Source organism: Solanum pennellii, chromosome 3, assembly GCF_001406875.1.
Source record: "Solanum pennellii chromosome 3, SPENNV200".
NCBI lineage: Eukaryota > Viridiplantae > Streptophyta > Magnoliopsida > Solanales > Solanaceae > Solanum > Solanum pennellii.
The window spans coordinates 72,378,990-72,401,488 of NC_028639.1; the positions used below are offsets into that span (position 1 = coordinate 72,378,990).

Sequence of the window (22,499 nt, forward strand, 5' to 3'; positions counted from 1 at the left end):
ATACAAAATAAAAATACAATTTATAAACTTCTGTTGTATAAAGCGCGAGAAAATTATATTTTGCTGCAATTGTATAATTCGCTGGCCTATTTCGCTGCAATATCGGTATAAAATTTGCATTTGTATACAATTGAATCGAAGTAAAATGTTTGTATATTGTATAATTAAGTGTATAGCACGAAGATATATGTTTTTGCATGTGTGTATACAATTTTCTCTCGCTTAATACAAAACAGAAACGCAATTTATACACTTCTGTTCTACAAAGCGAGAGAGGCGAGCGAGAGTTTAGGGAGAGAGACGGCTGTCAAACGTTTATTATGGGGCACAATTAAATCAAACAGTAGCTACTCCATTTATTTTAGATTTTATATATATATATATATACATTTTAACGTATTTATGAAGTAAGGACTTAGCTATTTTCCCTCTAATCCTATTGAAGTGAATTGCTGACGTATAACACACTCCATAAAAAAAATATTTATGAACTTAATTTGAAGGCTACTTTCCACTATTACGCGTTTAATTTTTCTTGAAGGAAAAAAAAAAGTCTCAGCAATTTTCTGCAGACTGAAAAGGCCAGGTTGTTATTGTTTCACAACGGGATATGAGGCAACTCGACACCCTACATATGGAATAGACGCTAGCGAATTCGAAATTTAAACTTTATGTATTAAAATTTGAAATTCGATATCAATCTATTTGAATTATTGAGTTCTAAAACTACTATTTGTACTTGTTAAATAGATTTTTCAAAAATACATAACCTAAATTTTCAGTACTAAAATTGATGCATGAACATCCATAGCTTCATTCATTTGATGAACAATCGTTACACAACCACAAAAATTACAATATCACTAACCTGAATGAACGAATACAGAGGACTGAATTTGCCCTATGTGGCATTTGAACAACAGCTACATTTCTTTTAGTACAATGTTCAACTGCTGGAGATTAACTAATATTTGAAGAGCAATGACACAAAGTTTATGTACACTAAAACTAGAGGTAGGATATATGGATAAAGTGATGCTTGAATAGCAACTGCAGCAGATTCATCGTTGATCTCCGAGGAGTCTACTGCAAGAGGCATACCATCACTGTTGAGTGTGCACGACTGAGGATCTGAACTGCCTTCCGTCAACATTAGAGCCCTTAAAACAGAAGAAACCGTGTGAATGTAACTGGATCGATTTTTGTTGAGAAGCCATGTTAGACCCATCAATTGGCAATCCCTGCTGCGCATTTTCCTAGTCCTATCCTCTAACCTGCTCTTGTTTCCAACTCTGGCCTCACTAAGCTGCAATGTGTCACGATGCATTAGAGGGAAAAAAAGGTAATTTTTCGCTGATAAATCTGAAACTAGTACAACATATGCTTTTAGTCATTGACAAAATTTCTTACTTTCACATGATTCCAAAGTACAAAATTCATATAACTAATAAACAGATCAATTCTTGCATGTAAAATGCAAACAAAACGTTATATCGTTATGAGCTTGCTCCAGTGCACCAAAATATAAATTATCATCATCCAAGACTAAAGAAATCTACAATTAGAACCAGTGATAAAAGTAACTAGAGATAAAACAGCTCAAAATACAGGAAATATAGCTGACCACGGAGACCCTTATGAGAGGTGGTGTCATGAGTTTTGAATTACACCCTCGAATAGAATAGAGTGCGTAAAGCGGTGTCCCCCCACCCCGTAAGCCGGAGGGTGGAGGCCGCACTACAATAAAGGATCCAGCAAAGGTCCTTACACACTATCAAAAGTTTTTTTATCCAGTAGATGCAACCCAACAGATCCAAGAGTTCCAATGAGAATTGTGATTGACTCCTCTTTTCGAAGAAATCAATTTAAAGAAGAATACCACACAAGTAGACCATAATAAAACAACCAATAAGGAGGAGTTTCCATTTACACGTACTCTTATAGTATCATTTAGTTTTCCTGCTATATGAGATCAATACCTTATTTCACTCTAGTTGATTAGTATATATTACCCTAGACAAACTGGTGGATAATTTACCTACTGATATGCATACTACAAATCCCAAGCCCTCAAATGCGCAAGCCTCGTGTAGACACTTCAATTGTATCAATGCTGAATTAAACATAATCTCCGATAGCTTTTCTTCTTGAAACGAGGGTCTACTATCTATTTACAGACAAATTTATCAATTATATGCTGGTCTGCAGAAAGACTCATTGGCGATAGAAGAAGATCACACCATATAGACATAAGCTAAAGTATTTGACTTCTTCTGTACCCCATTAATTACAGTAAAATGTTCACCAAACTCTGAAAACTTAGGTGCCATTTCTGCTACGGCCTATGCAGCATTAAGCCTTTGCAACTGCCAAACATTACTCCAAAATTACAGAGATGATCATATAGAGAACAGAGGTTATTCTAACAAAACAGAGATGTTATTTGAACGAACTGTTGGAGAATCTTAGTAGCTCAGTTGGAGTTTGATTCCCATCTTGTAATCGTATTTTTTCTTCTCTTCTTTATCTATCCATACCACTATTTCCCCTAATGTAAACTTAATTTATAATACCAAAAGCAGATAACTTTCCCAATTTCTCTATATTTCAGAATTGAGACCCACATTATGCATAATAAGTTATATGAATAATCACATTAAGACTGTTAACTTACCTGATAAAGACTGTTCAAGCACTTGGAGCAACCAGCCAGACCAGTATACCCATTATTGCTCAAACAATCTCTTTCCAATCTCTTCACGCTTTTATCACCTACCAATTTCCCTTTTGAATCCACAGAGAATGCTTCTGGGCAACTAAGTGGATGAAGCCTAATTCCACAATAACAATAAAATACATCACAAGTCTTGTTTGGCTTCACTNAATCCACAGAGAATGCTTCTGGGCAACTAAGTGGATGAAGCCTAATTCCACAATAACAATAAAATACATCACAAGTCTTGTTTGGCTTCACTAATTCAATCCCTCTGTTTCCCAAGGCCTTTTCAATAGAGTCCACACACGTCTCCGAATCATCAGGGAGCACCGGCATATCAACGGAAGTCGATTGTGGCAGTTTCGTAACAGCTCTGTGTAGTGCCGTTCTAGAGTAAGCCGAGTAGAGCCAGGCAGCTAGAACAGGGCAACAACGGGTCTGGTGTACTTGACCCGAATAACCACGGGACCCACAAGCTGATTTAACGCTATGGTAGAGGTCTTCCGGCAGATCCAATGGGCAACCGGCGACGTTCGACTGCTCCGGAAAAGCAGGAATTGTGGCCGGCGGTGCAGAGGAAGGTAAGAATGTTTGAGAACGGACCTCAACTGGGTCGGGTTCGGGTAAAACCGGCATGGAGAGTAATTCGGGTGGATAACCCAAAAAAAGTAGAGTGAAGAAGAAGCAAACATAGAGGGACATTGCTTTGAGAATGAGGGAAATGTGAAGTTCAGTGCTTTTGGTATAGCAAAATAAAAAAAAGAAGTGGAAGAGAGGGAAGAAAAAAATGGAAGTTTGGTGGCTTTATTGATAGGCCATTGATTACGTAAGGATAAAATTTATTCGAATTGGATGTTTATATCATGTCAATTCATGTATGTTATATGTTTAAATTTATGATTTATTTTATTTTATTAAAATTTAAATAATATAATAATAAAAATTATATTGACTTGATATAAACACAAGTGCTAGAAGAAGAATAAGGAAGAGGTTTTGGACTAATGAGGCAATGGTGTAGGGTACATTCTCTTGAGGCCTAAATCTCTAGAATAATGATGATAGTGACTCATAAGAAAAAATATACAGTGATACAGTTATATATATATCTAATATAGTATATATTATTTCTAGTTTTGTTATGATTTACAAATAATTCTTGGACATGCCAAGAATCATAGCATGTTGCCTGTCTCATGAATATAATGGAGATACAGTTGCTTAGTTGCATACATACCAACAATACATTATATATAATATCTCTAGTTCAAGGATAACGAGGAATGAATATAAATTTAATCTAAGATACGAATTAATTAAAAGTTTATAAATTTTTATAATATCTTCAATTAAGCTACGCTCAAATAACTATGAATATTTAATCTACATATCGTTTAATGTATAGTAACAGTCAAGTTGAATGCACTTTTTAATTTTTGTTGGCATTTATTCAAGTACGTATATGTAACGTTTAATGTATAAAGTGATTATAATGAATTTCGTCTCTTTAAGTACATCCATAGTACAACACATGTTAATTATAATTAATTAGGGCTTTTTGTTTTATGTCGGAAGATAATACTATTTATTATTTGCTCAAAAAGCATTAGTAGTGGTGGGTTGATCTTATAATTAATTATTGGATTTTAACCCAAGGTAATCATGATTACAAGGAGTACTAGTGTCAAATTCTTATGCAAGTATTTTCTCGGCGGTTCATTATCGCTATCGTGCTTATTAAAAATAATTTGTTCAAATAATTATTCTTTTGGTAAAACAATTTAGACAAACAATATATAAAATTTTACTAAAAAAAGAGTTATATCATATCTTTTTTTTTTTTTTGCATATATTAAAAAAAACAGATATATATCTGAATATTTGATTAAGATTTGTTTGATAGTAATTAGATATACTACTCTTAAACATCAATTCATCATCATTCTTTTTTGGAGTTAATGGTTTGTCACCTTTCTTGTGGTCTTAACTGCTCTTTATAATGAAATAACTAATCATGTTATTAATCAAACATTGATTTGTTATGCCAATTTTTGGACTCAAATGTTTCAATCAAAGGAACCCGGGGTGGCTCGTAGTGTTTAAAAAAAGATATATGTCTTAGGTCTTCAAATTTAAGAGGCTCATTTTATATAATAATAGCTTAGAAGTTATTATTTTTTAACAAATATTGAATAGTATTTGTAGAAAAAATAAAATTTTCATGAAAAATGAATGAAAATTATTAGAAGAAATTTGATATATTTGGAGTACTATATCTAATGAAAAATAATTTTAAATAAAAATAATTATATATCAGATGAAAACTAGAAGAAATAATTTATATAAAAGATATTAACCATTAAATTTAAAGCTCTTTGTAATTTTTGCTTTATGTCACTAATAGCTTGAACCGCTCCTGAGGAACCCCCATTAATATCCCTTATATTACGGAGATGAATGAACTTCTTTTATAACGATAAAATATCATACAATAAAAAAAATATAAGTATATATATACGTTTTTAGTAGATAAAAATTAAATTTTCATATTTTATCAGTTTTATATTTAAACTACGGAATATGACATGAGATTGAAGGAAACAGATCACATGGTCGTTGTGAAGTCGAACGATTGGAGTTTCTTGTGAGGCATGCAGCTCTTTTGTCCACTTCATCTGCAACTCCACATTCCTTAATTCTATAACTTTAATTACTTGTCTTTTTCAACGATACCACTATTATTCTTTTGTTATTTTTTCATTAAATTAGGCCGATAAAAATTTATTTCTATATAATATTTCTACCAAATTAATATATTAAAGTGTGGACGGGGGTTTGATTAGTCGAAATCATCTGAATTTAGTATTTTTAAACTTATAAAACGTCAATTTTGAATTTACCTCTACACCTCAACTTTGTCATTTAGAGCTGATATACCCTTGTTATGGAAGTGGCTCATATATATCCCTACTTGTAAATAAATGGCTCACATATACCCTTTTCCTCTAACGGAAATGAAAAAAAAAAAATTTATTATTTTTTTGCTAAAAAATATAATCCCATATGAGTAAATTTAATCCTCGTCAAACATATTTTTTTTACTTTTTTTTGTTTCAATGACTAATTTATAATTATTATTTTGATAATCAAATTTATTTATGTTTCACTAATATTTTTGTAAAACTTATTGTAGATGACCAAATTTTTTCTTCGAATACGAAATTAAATTACAACACACACAAAAGAAATAGTTTAAATTTTTTTTCTTTAAACTAAGGAATGAAGGAAAAAAACAAAATAAGAATAAGAAACTCAAATAATTATAATAAAAGAAGTCAAAAAATAATTTATGCATGAAAAAAATTAAAATATACCTTGAACTTTGATAGAAGAATCATATATATCCCTAAATATTTTTTTTTAAAAAATTAGAAGTAATAAATATAAATTTAAAACTAATTTTTTAACTTCCGTAAATAAAGAGTATATGCGAGCCATTTTGTAATGGCAGGGATATATGTGAGCCGTTTGTATGACGGTAAGGGCATATATGAGCCACTTTTATAACGAGAGTTATATCAGCTCCAAATGACAAAGTTGAAGGGTATATCAGACTCTTTTCCCTTCAATTTATAATACGCCCATAAATTAGCCCCACTTCGAAGGGGTTACATCAACCTTTGAAAAGGAAAAAAAATAGTGAATTAAAGTTTTTTCATGAAAATAACAGTAAGTTCGACGGCATTGATTTTTTAGAAATATATGAGCTGTCAATGCCCCAACTTATCTTAAGTTTTAAAATGCCATATAAGAAATAATGTGTTTTTTTAATTAGTATATTTTTTATTTATTATTTATTTCATTAATTACTATTTAATTTTTTAAAAAAAGTAATCTTAGCAATCACAAAAAATTGGACACCATTATCTCTCGATGTCTAAAATGTCAATTATTTTAAATCAATATATTTTTAATAACAACAACAAATAAGGTGGTAAAGTACAAATTAAATTAAAAAGGTAATAAAGAAAAGTCAAAGCTTATTAACTTTGATATAAATAGGGTCCCATAAATTGTATGTATGCAAATTGTTGTGAAAACAAGAGAAGCAATCAATGGGACAAAGTTGTAGTACAAGATAAAGAGTTAAATGAATTAATGAATTGATCATGTTGGGTTGGTCACGGGCTCTCTATTATATTTATCGTACAACTATAAAATATAAATAAAATAAAATAAAAAATACTTATAATGTATTTTATTATTTTTCTTTGTTTTTCGAGTGACCAATCGATATGAAAACTTAAATTAATATGGAAGAAGTCTAATTAACAAACTAATCAAATAATGGAAACTGTGATTAATGTAAAAAGAGTCAAAAGGTATAAATTGGGCAGTGTATTCAAAAGCTGTCTGGACTTTATAATATTTTATAAAGGAACTAGATTCGTTTGATAATTAACCAAATATTATTTGTTTCTCGTATTGTCTTTGACCTTTATTCTAATTAATTATTTTATGTAAATTATTTCGATATAAATTATCTTATTATTATGTATATATATGTGGAATAATTCATATTAGTATGAATTATATGATATAAATAGTAGGATAAATAATTTAATGATTATCTAATAACTTTAATTAAATACAATATAAAATAATAATATATTTTATTTTAATATTATTGTACCGACAAATATTTTATTATTGCATTCTCTGGTTACCATTCAGAATTAGTATATTTGTACATTGTACAATATTTATTAGCACGAATACCAACTTAATACTGTAGTCAAGGCTCTAAACACACTCAAATCATTGCTTATGACCATCCTTAAATAAATGGAAATAAATTTAAAAAGTTACTCCCTCCGTCTATTATTGTTTGTCATGATTTCTATTTTTAGAGTCAAATTATAAGAATTTTGAGTAACATATTAAGATGTATTTTTTTCATCATATTAAAATACAAAAAATTTTAATTTATAATGTTTTTCATATAGTATTTGAATATCTAAATTTTTTGTTTAAAATATTAAATTAAATAAAATCTAATTTAACTTAAAAATTAAATAAATTAACTTATAAAAACGTAACATTTCAAATAAAAATGAATGAGCAAAAAAATATATTTAATTATCAATAAGAAACTAAAAAAATATATTTAATTATCAATAAGAAACTCCACTCCTCCCCCACACCCATCCAATAAAAAATCATAGTAAAACCATGGCACACAAGTAGAGGTTTAGCCCATATATATATACCCACATTTCGTACAATTTTAATTTATTTATCTGATTTAATAACTTAATACAAATTATATAAAAGTAAAAAATAATAATTTAATCTCGTAGCTTTAAACATTAAACATGAGATATCAAAATTAGAAATGATTACTCGATATCTGATGCTTATATTGAAATTCAATTAAATTTAAATACACGCTAAAAAATCTCAAATTTGAGATAAGATGTTCCTTAACAGTGACACATTGAATCTGAGATCTCTAATTAAAAATAAAAAAATACTTATCATTTTATCACGATATTCGATAGAATTGATATTGTTTAAGTAATTTGTAAGTACATTGATATTGTAGTTGAAATATAGTGCGCATGGAGGTGTCTTTGGTTGTGGTGTACAAAGCTGCTAAAAAACAAAAAAGATAAATGTCAGAGCTTTTCTGCAAAGTAGTCTCCACACAAGAGTTAAAGTTTCATGGGCCATAATGTGGTGCGCACACAATTAAATGTTATCACGAAAATTTGTACGTCAACTCTAAATACTATAAGCTATTGTACTTGAAATATACTGTTGTTAAGTCAGAAATCATGCTCCCAAGCATGTTGTTATAAATTCTTTTATTAATTAACTAGTATAGTAGTTTTTTGTTTTTGAAAATCAAGTAGTTTTCAAGAGTTATTTTGGAGAAGCAAGTTTCAACTAAAAATTTGTGTTGATGGGAAGTTGACATCAAATTTGAAGGTTCTAAATTCCAATAGGACCCCATGTTAGAGATGTTTGATGTGCCCTTTAAATAGGAGCTAGCCCAAGTATCAACTATATGGGCTGTTTTCAAAATAGTGACATGTTGGGCTACATATACATTCACAGGAAAGGGAAGGGCCTTACCACTTAATTCCTTCAAGTGGCCTATCACATCGGACCTGAGTTTGTTCCCTAATAAAAACGTCTCCGTATTCATAGGATTCAAATTCAAGAAAGTATCAAAATGTTTTTATTTGTAGTATACTTATCACTCCACCAAAATTCTTGATGGTCTCTAATTGAATCACGTAAAATGAGACAAACTAGTTTAAGGCACCACATTGATAAATCACATTGAACAATCAATGCCATAGCAAGACCCCATGAAGTATGTTCCTCCAAGTGACAATGTATAAACCCAACCCCTGGATTATCAGCTATTACCCTTATTGCAGCCCACCCTCCAACAGGAACACCAACTGTGTTCCTCTCGGCTGGATCAACAACATTATAATTTTTTATATCGCGATCCACATCATAATTTCCAAATCCCCTTCCCACAATGAACCGTGTACATGAATTGGATGGTTTTCTTGATTCAAAAAACTCGTGTCTTGAAACACGATCTCTAGTCTCGTGCCATATGGCACTACTAAGATCCTAGTACTAAATTCAGTATTCAGGTTTTCGGATAATGGATCCACCCCTGTGTAGTTAAAAGGATGAGGAGGCCGTTCAGGGAAACTAGAGAACATGGTAGTCGATAAGTTCCTGTAGTGACTTTCCAGGAGTGAAACTCAAACTTAACTATATTTTACCAAAATTGGAAGGATGGGAAAAATATGATTTTCTAATATTTTTACTTGCATAATAGACCAAGTCCAAACAATCTACCAAAAATAAAATAAAATATTAAAACAAAAACTAGAGAACAAAGTCAAATTTCTCACTTAAAAAGAGGGATATGTCTTTCTTTTACCTATCTGATATGTCTATTGAAATTCGACTAATTTAGATTTACTTCGTATAAAACCTCATACTCATATATTAAATTTGAGACAAATAATTATAAAGCTGCATTACTCCCTTTTGGTGGTAAGAGGGCTATATCCACCTTATTCTTTTATTTGGTTGGATTTTTCAGTTTATGAGAGTTCGATCGACCAGACAAAACTCAAGAATCGATCGATGTTTAAAGCAAATTTATATGTGCTCATCAATTCATGACTAAAAGCTTTTTCTGTTTCTTTTTTCTACAGACCCTATTATTTCATTTAATTCTAAGGTAACTCTACTAAAGTATTTAAAATTTTCTAATCATATTTTGGGAAGAAAAAAAAATTGAAACTATTTTCTTGTCAGTTTAATTCAAAAATAGAGAGAAAATTACGTAATTAAGTAAATTTATACTATTTAATTACTCATCACACCTATAGTTTGCTATTATTACCATTCGCAACTAACACTACACATTAATTACGTAGGCTGACTTCGAATTTATATAATTAGTCATTTTGTATATGTATAATTCGCCAGAATATACAAATACAAATGTATAATATACAATTATTTAACCTATATACATATACAACTCACCTCTCTCCCACTCACTGCCCTCTCTCGATCGCCTCTCTCTTCCCTTTCCCAATCTCTCTCGCCTCTCTCCTCCCTCTCCCAATCTCGCTTGCCCTATATACAAATGTATATGTATAATATACAATTATATATATATAAATTCCACCTTTCTCCCACTCTCTGCCCTCTCTCACTCGCCTCTCTCCTCCCTCTACCAGTCTCTCTTGCCATATATACAAATACATATGTATAATATACAATTATCTAATCAATACACATATACAATTCACATTTCTCTCACCTTTTCCCCACTCTCTCTCTCCTCTCTCCTCTCTCCTCTCTCCACTCGCCTCTCTCCTTCATATAACATGTAGTTACAAATTGTAATTATCAAATTATAGATGTGGAGAGTAATTAATTATTTTTAAATGGTTATATGTGAAAGTTTCCAAAATAATAGGACTCGTGGGCTGGGATGACTGGGCCGATGTCAGAAGTTGTTACTTGTCAGCCCATTTTGGTCTCGGGGGCCCATGAGCTGATTAGTGGATGTACAACTATCTCCCGCGAAATCAAATTGGTGTTTTGAGAGTTTGAAAACTAGCAATGCGCTTGAGAAGATTGCACAGCACCTGTTCGCGTTTACTACTGAATGAACCGGCGAGCCATCCCAAAGCAGAATTAACACGCACAAAATTAACCGGCGGTAAACCACCGGCGAAGTCAGCAAAAGCCAGTAGCTCAGATATAGTGCAATGGAACAGGTCTATCACCCAATACATGCGACAAGGGGAATGCGATTCCGCATTGAACTTATTCAACTCTATGCCTGCAAAGTCCTGTGTATCCTGGAACGCAATGCTTTCGGGGTATTTGTTGAATGGCAAATTGGACCTCGCTCAGAAGCTGTTCGACGAAATGCCTCAAAGAGATTTAGTATCCTGGAACATCATGCTTAGTGGGTATATCAAGAATAAGAATTTTGGTGCAGCTAGGATTTTGTTTGATCAAATGCCTGTTAAAGATGTAGTGTCGTGGAATGCATTGCTTTCCGGGTATGCGCAGAATGGGTACGTTGATGATGCTAGAAGGATCTTTATCATGATGCCTGTGAAGAATGAGATCTCTTGGAATGGACTTCTCGCTACGTATGTTCAGAATGGAAGGATTGAGGAGGCGCGAAAGTTGTTTGAGTCAAAGGATAATTGGCCGTTGGTTTCTTGGAATTGCTTGTTGGGTGGGTATTTGAGAAAGAAGATGCTGGCTGAGGCAAAGGTGCTTTTCGATAAAATGCCTGTCAAGGATCAGGTGTCATGGAACACGATAATTTCTTGTTATGCCCAGAATGATGATTTGGAGGAAGCCAGGAGGTTATTCGATGAGTCCCCTATTAAGGATGTTTTTACCTGGACTTCATTGCTTTCTGGTTATGTACAGAATAGGATGGTAGATGAGGCTAGGAGGATCTTCGATGAGATGCCAGAGCAGAATGAGGTTTCATGGAATGCAATGATTGCAGGATATGTGCAGTCCAAAAGGATGGACTTGGCGAGGGAATTCTTTGAGGCAATGCCTTGTAAAAACATCGGCTCTTGGAATACAATGATAACAGGTTATGCTCAAATTGGGGATATAACTCATGCCAGAAGTTTGTTTGATTGTATGCCTAACCGTGATTGCATCTCTTGGGCAGCAATTATTGCTGGGTATGCTCAAAGTGGCAACAGTGAGGAGGCATTACGCATGTTTGTTCAAATGAAGAGAGATGGTGGGAGGATAAATAGGTCGGCATTTACTTGTGTTTTGAGTACATCTGCTGACATTGCTGCATTTGAGTTTGGAAAGCAAATACATGGTCGACTTGTCAAGGCTGGATATCACACTGGGTGTTATGTCGGAAATGCACTCCTATCAATGTACTGTAAGTGTGGAAGTATTGACGAGGCATACGATGTGTTCGAGGAGATAGCGGAGAAGGATGCTGTCTCTTGGAACACAATGATCATCGGTTATGCAAGGCATGGATTTGGCAAACAAGCTCTTAGACAATTCGAATTAATGAAAGAAGCGGGTATCATACCTGATGATGTTACCATGGTAATTGTTGAAACATTTTATATTCTAAAGTATTATTTCGAGGGTACTGTAAAACTGTTTTTACATTATTGAATCTTTTTAAAACTACTTCATCCCGAATTGCTTAATGCAATAGCATGTAAAGATTGCTCCCATGTGTTGTGGGTTGCCTCAGACACTCAGTTATACACATCATCTGATATAGGGGTTTTTCTTAATCTTTGTACAGTTGTTAAGGTTTCAGTTTTTTGTGCTTTTCTTACAGGTTGGTGTATTATCTGCTTGTGGCCATACCGGCTTGATTGACAAAGGCATGGAACACTTTTACTCAATGGCTCGAGATTATGGAATAGTTACAAATCCCAGGCATTATACTTGCATGATTGACCTTCTGGGTCGAGCTGGGCGACTGGATGATGCTCAAAATCTAATGAAGGACATGCCTTGTGAACCAGATGCTGCAACCTGGGGTGCCCTCCTGGGGGCAAGTAGGATTCACGGAAACACTGAATTAGGAGAAAAGGCTGCTGAAATGATTTTCAGATTAGAGCCTTGGAATGCCGGGATGTATGTCCTCCTCTCAAATTTATATGCAGCCTCTGGCAGATGGCGTGACGTTAGCAAGATGAGATTAAAAATGAAGGACACAGGAGTAAGGAAAATGCCTGGTTACAGCTGGGTTGAGGTGCAAAATCAGATACATCTTTTTTCAGTTGGGGATACCATGCATCCAGACAGCACGAGAATATATGCTTTCTTGGAAGAGTTAGAATTATTAATGAAGCAGGAAGGTTATGTCTCTGCCACAAAATTGGTCCTGCATGATGTGGATGAGGAGGAGAAGGCACACATGCTCAAGTATCACAGCGAAAAATTAGCGGTTGCCTTCGCAATTCTAAATGTACCATCTGGGAGACCAATTCGTGTGATGAAAAATTTAAGGGTTTGTGGAGATTGTCATACAGCAATCAAACTCATATCGAAGATTGTGGGTAGATTAATTATTGTTCGGGATAGTAACCGTTTTCATCACTTCAGTGAAGGTGTTTGTACCTGTGGAGACTATTGGTAGTACTAGAGAGTAGAGTTTGAAAGTATACTTAGCTATTGTGCTCGTGATCTCCATAAGTGTTGAGGATTTACTGACTGTAGTTATTGCACACATGGAAGCAAAGCACAGAAGAGGGATAAGTGGATAATCCCTTTCTTGTTGTTTGGTGAATTTGGCGCGTATAATCTGTGATCTCGTCATTGATCTTGGTAAAAGGAGATAAATCACCCATTATTGATCTTGATATGGTGAAGAGTACATGTATTGGATGGCTAGACAATCACCAAACTCACTTGTAGTTGGTACTGGTATCCTTCTGAGTTTTGAGAGCAAAAGGTAAGAAAATTTTTATGTCGTTCTTGATTCATCTTCCTATGATCAACAGTTTGTGTTAGGTTCACTTACGATATTTATTGTTAATCTGTTCTTAGCAGTGATAGCACAGTCCCTGTAATTTGTAGTTTCTGTGTTGCTAAACTAGTTACATTCCGTTTCAGGAAGAAAGGAGTTATACTTCGATTGTTTAAACGGAATGGTGGAAAGCCTTCTTGCCTGAAGGTAAAAAATACTTTTTCATGAGAACTGCGAAGGAGAGAATCATTTTGTACAATAACTCTCTTGGTTGAGAATGTTTAAAATGCAAAGACGATGACAACAACAATACCTAGTAATAACCCATCAAAATGGGGTTTTGGGATGAGTAGAGTGTAAACAAACCAGGGGCGGATCCACGTGGTGTCCGCCGGGTGCTCGAGCACCCATTAACTTCGTTACGAAATATATATATCTATGTAGAAATTGATAGGTATTTGTATAAAATTAACATAGAGCACCCAATGAATAAGGGCCCGTTTGGATGGGCTTAATAAAAGCAGCTTTAAAAAAGTACTTTTGAAAGTGCTGAAACTTATTTTTAAAATAAGCAGTTATGTGTTTGGATAAAAGTGCTGAAGTTGCTATGTCAAACGTGAAAAGGGAAAAATGGAAGAAAGAGATGTTAGAGTCATGTTGTAATTTGAAGATTGTATAAAAATATTAAGGGCAAAAAGATAAAAATGTGGTCAACTTAAAACAGCTTGTAAGCTAAAAAAAAGAAAAGCACCTCTACCCCAGCTTTTAACTTTTGGCTTAAAATAAGTTTTTTTTAACTTAAAATAAGTTATTTTCAGTATTGCCAAACAGCTGAATAAGTCAAAAATCAGCTTTTAAGTCAGTTTGACCAGCTTTTAAGCTGAGCCAAACAGGCTCTAAATCATATAGTTTGCCCAATAGTTCTAGGATGGGTACTTAGGACTCTTTTAACCTTGTTGTACCGAGGTTTGAATCTCATTGTTAATACATATTTTTTTTATAGTTTCACTTCAGAGCATCCACGACCTTAAAATCCTAGATCCGCCATTGAAACAAATTTTATCATTATTTCGTGAAGATAGAGAGGTTGTTTACGAAAACACTTAGCTCGAGTGTAGCAAATCTAATACAGAGGAGAACAATATAGAAACTTTTTTGGCATTATATCAAAATACTGTAACATCCCATTCAAAACTGTTTTTTTGGCATTACACCTAATTTTATAGTTTTATTCCACTTTTCCACCCCATGCACATATCATACTACTGCTATAACAACACAACATATTATAAATAATTCAAGTCAGAATTAGAAAGTAAAAATTAGACAAATTTCAACAAAAAAAACCTATTTGACATTGTTGCCAGATGTTAAAAATACTTATTTTTGTAAAGGATAAATGTACTTCGAATCTAACTACGATAGATAAGTAGAAGTATTGTATATATATGTATGATTTTTCATATATAATACAATTATCGTACAGTTCCTCAATAAAATATACTCCATTCTCCAACCATTTCTATTTGAATAGAGACGATAAATCATGTGGTTATCAACTAATTTTCCATTATTGGGAAAATTATATATAATGACAAACTAATAAATCAAATTAATTATTATAACCACCTTTTGATTTAATTGTGTCCGGTAGCAAACTTTTTGTCAGTCACCTCTCTCCCTCAAACTCTCGCTCGCCATTCTCCTCTCTCGCTCCATATCTCGCTCACTTCCTCTCCCTTTTATACAAACAAAAGTAGATAAAATTTGTTTCTATTTGTATAAAGCAGAGGAAATTGTATAAATACATATATTTTTGTTTCTCTCTCCCCTCTTCTAGATCTCGCTCGCCACTCACCCTAATCTCGCTCGTCACCCTCGCCTCTCTCGCTTATACAAACAGAAGCGAAATGTATAAATTGTGTTTCTGTTTGTATAAAGCGAGAGAAAATTGTATATACACATGCAAATATATATATATTCGTCCTATACACTTATAATTATACAATAAAAATACTCCCCTGCCCAATTCTTTTGCCTTTGTCTCTTTCTCGTTTTATACAAATTCAAATTGTATATAATTTATCTCTTTCTCGTGTGAATCGAATTGTATAAAACATACATTACGAAAAAAGTGATATAATAATATATTCTCTATATACACATTTATAAGTACATTCATATATCTACTCTAGAATATATTTACTTTTATCAGAAAAAATAATAAAATTAGATTTGCATGAATACAATATTGAAGAAAAATTAATTTGTGTTGTGACCATCACTTGTAAAAACGTGAAAATATTGAATCAATTTTTTCTTTATAATAAAATAAAAGAATATAAAGAATGTAGTAAATAAAATTTCACCAATGAAACTAATGATCAATAAAAATAGTAATAATTACTTAACTAAGGCATGCATATAGTAGTTGAAAAAATTTGACAAGTGTCACCATTACGCATCTATATAAAAAATAAAATTTCAAAATTAAATAAAAAAAGTCTCTAAAAAATGAAGTACATAAAAAATATAGTATAATTCACCAATAAAACTTATTAATGATCAGTAATTGTAGTAATTCTTACTCTAATTGATGCATGTACCTAGTAATTAGTAGCAAAAAAAATAAAAAATACGTAGCATATAATGCTACCATCACTTATCCACATACTAAAATAACGAAAATATCAAACTGTTTTTGTCTTATAGAAAATGAAGTAAATAAAATTCACTAATGGTAAATAACAATAGTAATACTTACTTGAATTGAATTATGAATATAGTAGCAAAAATTAACCTAAACGTGATCAATAATCATCAATCATATGTAGTTAAAAAAATTAGAAATATTGAATAAAAAATTTTTTTTTTTTAAATAAAAAATATAATAATTAATAATTTGCCAGTAAAGCTGATGATCATCATTCATCAGTAAAAATAAAAATAAAAAAAGAGAAATAAACTAAACATTATAAATCACTAAAACATATGCAAGAGAGACTACGAAATCGGAACTCTATCCGAATTCAAATTGAAATATCATATAACTTTTTGTTAAATTATATTTTTTCCACTTATTTTTTTTAATATATATATTTGAGAGATAACCATTTGAAATCATTAAGATATTTCTATTTTTTACCTACTTTCTTTTCATTTATCTTTTTTTTCTCTTTCTTTTATTTGTTTTTTATTATTTACTTTTTACAGCTCCAAAAGGATGAGCTGCGTTGGAATTGATAAAGTTCCGTGGAGTTCATAATTGCATAAAAGGAGCCAAAGTAGTGGCNTTAAATTTATATACATGCCCTTATGGACCCATCCATGGATCTACCGATGCATATAGAACAACCGACGTTTAACCCTCCACAACTCGTTAACCATGACCTTAACCCCCCTCCCCAAGACCCTACCCTAGCCCCTGATTTCTCTTTTCCCGAACCTGATTATGCTGAGGTATGACTTATCTTCTCTGAGAATTTTGTGGGGTTCTTTCTATTTTGACTAATGGTTGATTTTTTTGTTTTTGTGTGTGTGACAGTTGATAACGGCGGCTATAACGGCGTTAAAGGAGAAAGAAGGGTCAAGCAGGGTAGCTATAGCCAAGTATATAGACAGAGTCCACCCAAATCTACCACCCAATCACTCGGCTTTGTTGACTCATCATCTCAAGCGCTTGAAGAATTCTGGATATCTTGCTATGGTGAAACACTCCTACCTGCTTGCTACACCTGGATCTGCTCCGCCTCCGCCGGAGGCGGCGGCTGTTGATTCAAATGGGGGTGACGCTACTCCGTCTAAGCGGAAACCTGGTCGTCCTCCTAAGTCGAAGCCTGATGCCCAGTATCAAGACCCATTTCAAGGGGCTCAGATTCAGGCCCAACAGCAGCAACAAGCAGAGTTCCAGCCTCAGTTCGTTCCTCAACCGCAATTCCAGCAGTTTCAGCCTGATCCGTTACTCCAAAATCAGATCCTTTTTCAGTCTCAGCAACAGCCACAGGGATTTGCTGCTCCTCATGAAGCTGAGAATTATACGAATCTTGGGGCTCAGTCTGTGTTTGTTTCTCTTGGGTTAGCTGATGGGCCTGTTGGGGTTCAGAATCCAGGTGGTTCTGTTCCTTCTCCTACTGGAACTCCGGTACCGGCAAGTAACACCAAGAGACGCTCTGGTCGTCCTCGAAAGGATGGTTCCACTGTAGTAAGGTCGTTGGAAACAAAATCACCTGAACAGAGTGGTACGAAGAGGCGACCTGGTCGTTCTGCTAAGACTGGCACAGTAAATGCTTCTCCTGCGGCTTCCCCCAAGCCCAGAGGGCGGCCAAAGAAAGGTTCTACTCCTGGACGAAGAGGCAGACCTAGGAAGAATGTGCCTGTTAATGTTAATGCCGATGTAGCCAACATTCCTTCTGGTAATCCCAATATTCCTGTTGATGGTGGTGACCTTACTGCTCAAACACCAACCCCTAAACGACGGGGAAGGCCAGCAAAATCTAACAATCAAGGTGGACCTGCTGCTGCATCTGTCGGTGTCACTGATGTGCCTATTGCTGCTGCTTTTGATTCCGAGGGCTTTCCTAACACTGTTAGTGGTGTCACAAATGGGGCTACTACGCCCCTTGGAAAGCGACGTGGACGTCCTCCAAAATCATATAGTAGTCCAGCGGTTACTTCTACTGTTAAGAGAGCCAGGAAGCTTTCGGGGAGGCCTCTAGGTCGACCTAAAAAGGTATCAATTTACGCGAATTCGTGTTCTTTAATCTCAGTAAGTCATCAGTTTATGCAATTAATAAAACATTTAGATATACAGAAAAAACCTTATATAGAGACTTTAAGCAAAAATCAAGCGACTTTACATTTCCATATGAACCTGCATAGTAACGAGTCAGACGAAAAATATAAGTTTGTGCAAGCATTAATATGCTTTTTGCTTCCTTCTTACAATCAACCATCTTTTAAGGGAAAATGTTTATTCGACGGTTGCATCATATGTTAATATTAAATTATTGGATGGTTTTCAAAAGTTGGAGTATTATTTATAATTTTTCCTTTTCATTTATGGGTTAAAGTGGATATATTAGTCTAATATAAATTGTCTAGTATAGTTTATAGAATTGGAATTCTTACTTGTAATATAAATTTTTTCACATTTTGATCTAATTAACATGAACATATCATCTATTCATTTTGCATCTTTTTATATGATTCACTTACTATTTGAATTGTTAATTATAACACCTCTCAAGTATTTTCTAGGTGAAAAATAATCTAAAAAACTTGAAGATTTTATATCTGAATTCAAGGCTAATATTCAATATCTCGAAACTGGTACCGTGAATCACCTTAAATAAAGTGGGTCAAAAGGAGTAACAATTAACAAGCACACATCATTTATGATAATTTGTTTTTATTTTATACTTCTTCTGTTTTAAAAAGAATGACCTCTTTTTTGTTTGTCTGTTTAAAAAGGAATGACCTCTTTTTTTTTGGTAACATTTTACTTTCAGCTTGCCACATTGACATGTTTAAAGTCACAATATTGAAAGGCAATTTAGTACATTTAACATAACTTTAATTTAGAACTACAAGATTTCAAAGTCTTTATTTTCTAAAACTTTGTGCCAAGTCAAATCAGGTCACACTTTTGGAAACAGAGGGAGTATATAACAATTACTAATATGCACAATCTCCTAAATTTTAGATTAAAACTGATATCAATAATATCTAGTTGGATGTTCTATGGTCTCAATGCGTTGATTTAGTGGTAAGAACACAACATGTGATGTATGATGTTAGGTGCACATTATGGGGCAAGCCTTGCTACAGGAAAGTCTTGGTATTTAAATAGCTTTACTTTTATTTTAAAAGCTATGTATTTAAATAGAGAAGGGTAGATGTGAGGACTTATTATCCATAGAGTTACGAACCTTGTTCTGGTGCTGTGTTTGATTTCTTAGTTACTTTGAATCATTTCATATAAAGATGGATGGAAGTAGTTACAGTTAACTTGCACAGACCAAGTATTGTGCTGGTGCTGTGTTTGATTTCTTTGTTACGTTGAATCATTTCATATAAAGATGGATGGAAGTAGTTACAGTTAACATGCACAGACCAAGTATGGTTATTATTTTCTTAATCTCTTATTTATATATGATGATTGCTGACATGCACATTCTCCTGACTTTTAGGATACTATTTACTTAAGGAACTTATAACATATTAGTGTTAACTATTTTGATAGTTGTCCAAGGCTTTGGTTCAGTGGTAAGTGCACAACAAATGATGTGTGGGTTACGCGAATGTACATTTTCTTACACATGCAAAAACATGGTATCTGATGGAGAAGGGTGGAGGTGCAGGCTCATTTCCACTTGTTCTGGACTAGGTGCCACTTCTTTATGGATAGTTAGTTATAACAAAAAATCTGAAGTATTAGTTTTAAAATATTTCCTCTACTGTTAAGAGAATATTAATAATTATAAGTAGAACAACAGAAATCATCTATTATAGAAATGACAATGATAATTATCTCATTTAGTATCACACTATTTTCTCCTGGACATATTGGGTATTTTAATGGTCCAAGTACACTGTTATATTCTGTGTTTATATATAGTAATAGTTTTTATGCACATATCATGTAGCACAAACATCTTATTTGGTGGTTCCTTCTATATCTGTCTATTTATCTGTCTATTTTAAGGGTAAAATGTACAATTTGAATTTTCCTTGATGTTTGTGCCCATTTTCATTGTTGCTTAGTATTTGATTGGATTACTATTGAGACGAAGGGAAAAATAGCAAGAGAATGATGAAGTCAGACAATATGAGAAAAGGGTGGGGGTGGGGTGGTGGGGTCATTGAGATTCCTAAATGCTTCAAAATTGTGTCTTGAGTTTATAGTATACCTTTTTGATAGTTTCAAATTTAGCTTGCCAATAAATAGAAAGATTATGCCAATTGATCTGAAGAATATGTTAGAAGTTGAAAGTTGGTAAATAAATTACCAGACCTCGTAGCTTGTCTTCTTGTTTTAGCTGAGCCACTGCTGTTATGTCTTTTGTGTTGAATGAAGCTGAGTTTCTTTATTTAAATTTGTTCTTAGTTGGGGGAATAGGAGTATGCATGACCTATTCTAACTTCAAGCAAAAATAAGCAGAATACAAATTGGTTGATTTGACCTTAATAAGATATTGCTTTTTGAGAAAGTGGTTCTTAGAAGATAGGAATTTTCTTCCTGGAATGTTATCTTTCCGGTTTTGTTGCGCTCCTCTTTTGGCTTTAGATGGAAAATGGCAATGACAGATCATGTATTTAAATTTTGCAGAATTAGTTCTTATATGAATGATCCTATTTTAATCCTTTCTACTGTTTTGGTTTCTAGAATGTGACATCCCCTGCAGTTTCGGACCCCAAGTTAGTGGTGGCTTATGAAGATCTAAAGGGCAAACTTGATAATATGGTAAGTCATTGTGAAACAACTATAATTTTAGCTTTATCTGCCTATGGTTGTGTTGATATAAAGAATTTGAAAACATGGACAGCAATCAAGAATCAGGGAGGCAGCAAATGCACTGAGGCCATGCTTAAATGCTGAAACACCAGCAACTGCTCTGGCAGCATTTCAAGAGTTAGAAGAGTTAGCAGGACCGGATGTTGCAGAGATGGAGGCAGTGGTTTAACTCCAGAGTGCAAAGATTATTCAGGGCTGGAGACTGTGAAAATCAAGGCAGTTTCAGGGCAGAGCTAGTTGTTGGTGACGGGATGAAGATGTGCTTAGACAGTGTAGTTACTTCTAAGGGATGTATTTGTTACTGTCAATTTGTTAGGTTAATCAGGATTCGATATTTCGTTGCACAGTATGCATTATGTTGTAGTTCTAACTATTTGTAGTTGATTTCGTCGTTTGATAAGTACCTTATCTGCTAATTTTGTTAGTGACATTAAAGGGAGACTATGTCATGCTCTTGGAGTATGTTGGATGGTTGGAAATGCCTTTGCCAGTTTTATAATACCTCTCTTCTTGGATCTGTGTGACTGCTCTCCTGTTTTATAATAGCTTGAATGGAGTAAAACAGGTGGTGCTATGTGTTCATATAGGTTAGTTGAGATTGAGTTAACTATGTTGTTATCTGATGTACTGGTACAATTTTATTCCTTTTTAGTTTTTAAGCTCCAAGAAACAAAGTAACTTCAAATATTTCTCTTTTATCTGGTTTCTCTTCATTTTTGTGAAACATTTTCTCAAGTAAAGGGAGAAGTAGTCATATACCCTGACCTCTTATATTAGGTGTCATATTTCATTCTTGAAAAATTATATGATTATTTTTAAAAGCTAAATATTACAATGTACAATTAAAATTTATTCGAAAGACATTACTCTACAAGTTACATCTTTTCTCGTGTCAATTTGATTAAAAAAAAATTGAAAATATTAATTAAATTTATATAATTTAACATCTTTTCTCGTGTCAATTTGATTAAAAAAAATTGAAAATATTAATTAAATTTATATAATTTAATATCTCAAAAAAAAAATAAAAAAATATATATATATATAACAATCAAACATCAAATGAAAAAAAGTATATTATTATCCTGAGGAAAAAAGAAAAAGTAAGTAAATGTCCCAATACAAATTAGATGTATGTTATAATTATCTACTTATTATGTTCAACATTTAACTAATTTTTTTAAAGCTAATAATATATGCAAGAACTGTTACTTATGTTCATC

The 22,499-nt window shown here is 33.1% G+C and overlaps 3 protein-coding genes across 4 annotated transcripts; 2 read left to right on the forward strand and 1 right to left on the reverse strand.

Moving 5' to 3' along the window:
- Positions 1–782: 782 nt before the first annotated feature.
- Positions 783–3,536, reverse strand: LOC107015277 (uncharacterized GPI-anchored protein At4g28100). 2 transcript variants are annotated; one of them, XM_027915820.1, is made up of 3 exons: positions 2,925–3,536; positions 2,675–2,831; positions 783–1,306 (listed from the first exon to the last, which is right to left on the reverse strand). In XM_027915820.1, exons 1-3 carry the CDS (start codon positions 3,416–3,418, stop codon positions 965–967), a joined length of 993 nt encoding a protein of 330 aa, XP_027771621.1. In that variant the 5' UTR covers positions 3,419–3,536; the 3' UTR covers positions 783–964. The 2 variants fall into 2 exon arrangements, with proteins under 2 accessions (XP_027771621.1, XP_015070982.1); XM_015215496.2 differs by having other exon boundaries at positions 2,675–2,857; positions 2,951–3,518.
- A 7,349-nt stretch (positions 3,537–10,885) lies between these two features.
- On the forward strand, positions 10,886–14,109 carry LOC107012895 (pentatricopeptide repeat-containing protein At4g02750). Its single transcript, XM_015212860.2, has 3 exons — positions 10,886–12,382; positions 12,627–13,748; positions 13,910–14,109. Exons 1-2 carry the CDS (start codon positions 10,892–10,894, stop codon positions 13,431–13,433), a joined length of 2,298 nt encoding a protein of 765 aa, XP_015068346.1. The 5' UTR covers positions 10,886–10,891; the 3' UTR covers positions 13,434–13,748; positions 13,910–14,109.
- Positions 14,110–17,062: 2,953 nt separating this feature from the next.
- LOC107014453 (basic salivary proline-rich protein 1) lies at positions 17,063–21,791 on the forward strand. The gene is made up of 4 exons (XM_015214369.1): positions 17,063–17,222; positions 17,308–18,492; positions 21,148–21,225; positions 21,308–21,791. Exons 1-4 carry the CDS (start codon positions 17,079–17,081, stop codon positions 21,443–21,445), a joined length of 1,545 nt encoding a protein of 514 aa, XP_015069855.1. The 5' UTR covers positions 17,063–17,078; the 3' UTR covers positions 21,446–21,791.
- The last annotated feature ends 708 nt before the right edge of the window (positions 21,792–22,499 follow it).

Coding starts and splice junctions, on each gene's coding strand:
- LOC107015277 (XM_027915820.1), bottom strand. CDS start 3,418: ATGTCCCTCTATGTTTGCTTCTTCTTCACTCTACTTTTTTTGGGTTAT. Junction 2,832..2,924: donor TATTGTTATTGTGGAATTAG/GCTTCATCCACT, acceptor TTGTGGAATTAG/GCTTCATCCACTTAGTTGCC. Junction 1,307..2,674: donor GCTTGAACAGTCTTTATCAG/GTAAGTTAACAG, acceptor GACACATTGCAG/CTTAGTGAGGCCAGAGTTGG.
- LOC107012895 (XM_015212860.2), top strand. CDS start 10,892: ATGCGCTTGAGAAGATTGCACAGCACCTGTTCGCGTTTACTACTGAAT. Junction 12,383..12,626: donor TACCTGATGATGTTACCATG/GTAATTGTTGAA, acceptor CTTTTCTTACAG/GTTGGTGTATTATCTGCTTG.
- LOC107014453 (XM_015214369.1), top strand. CDS start 17,079: ATGGACCCATCCATGGATCTACCGATGCATATAGAACAACCGACGTTT. Junction 17,223..17,307: donor CCGAACCTGATTATGCTGAG/GTATGACTTATC, acceptor TGTGTGTGACAG/TTGATAACGGCGGCTATAAC. Junction 18,493..21,147: donor CTCTAGGTCGACCTAAAAAG/GTATCAATTTAC, acceptor TTTGGTTTCTAG/AATGTGACATCCCCTGCAGT.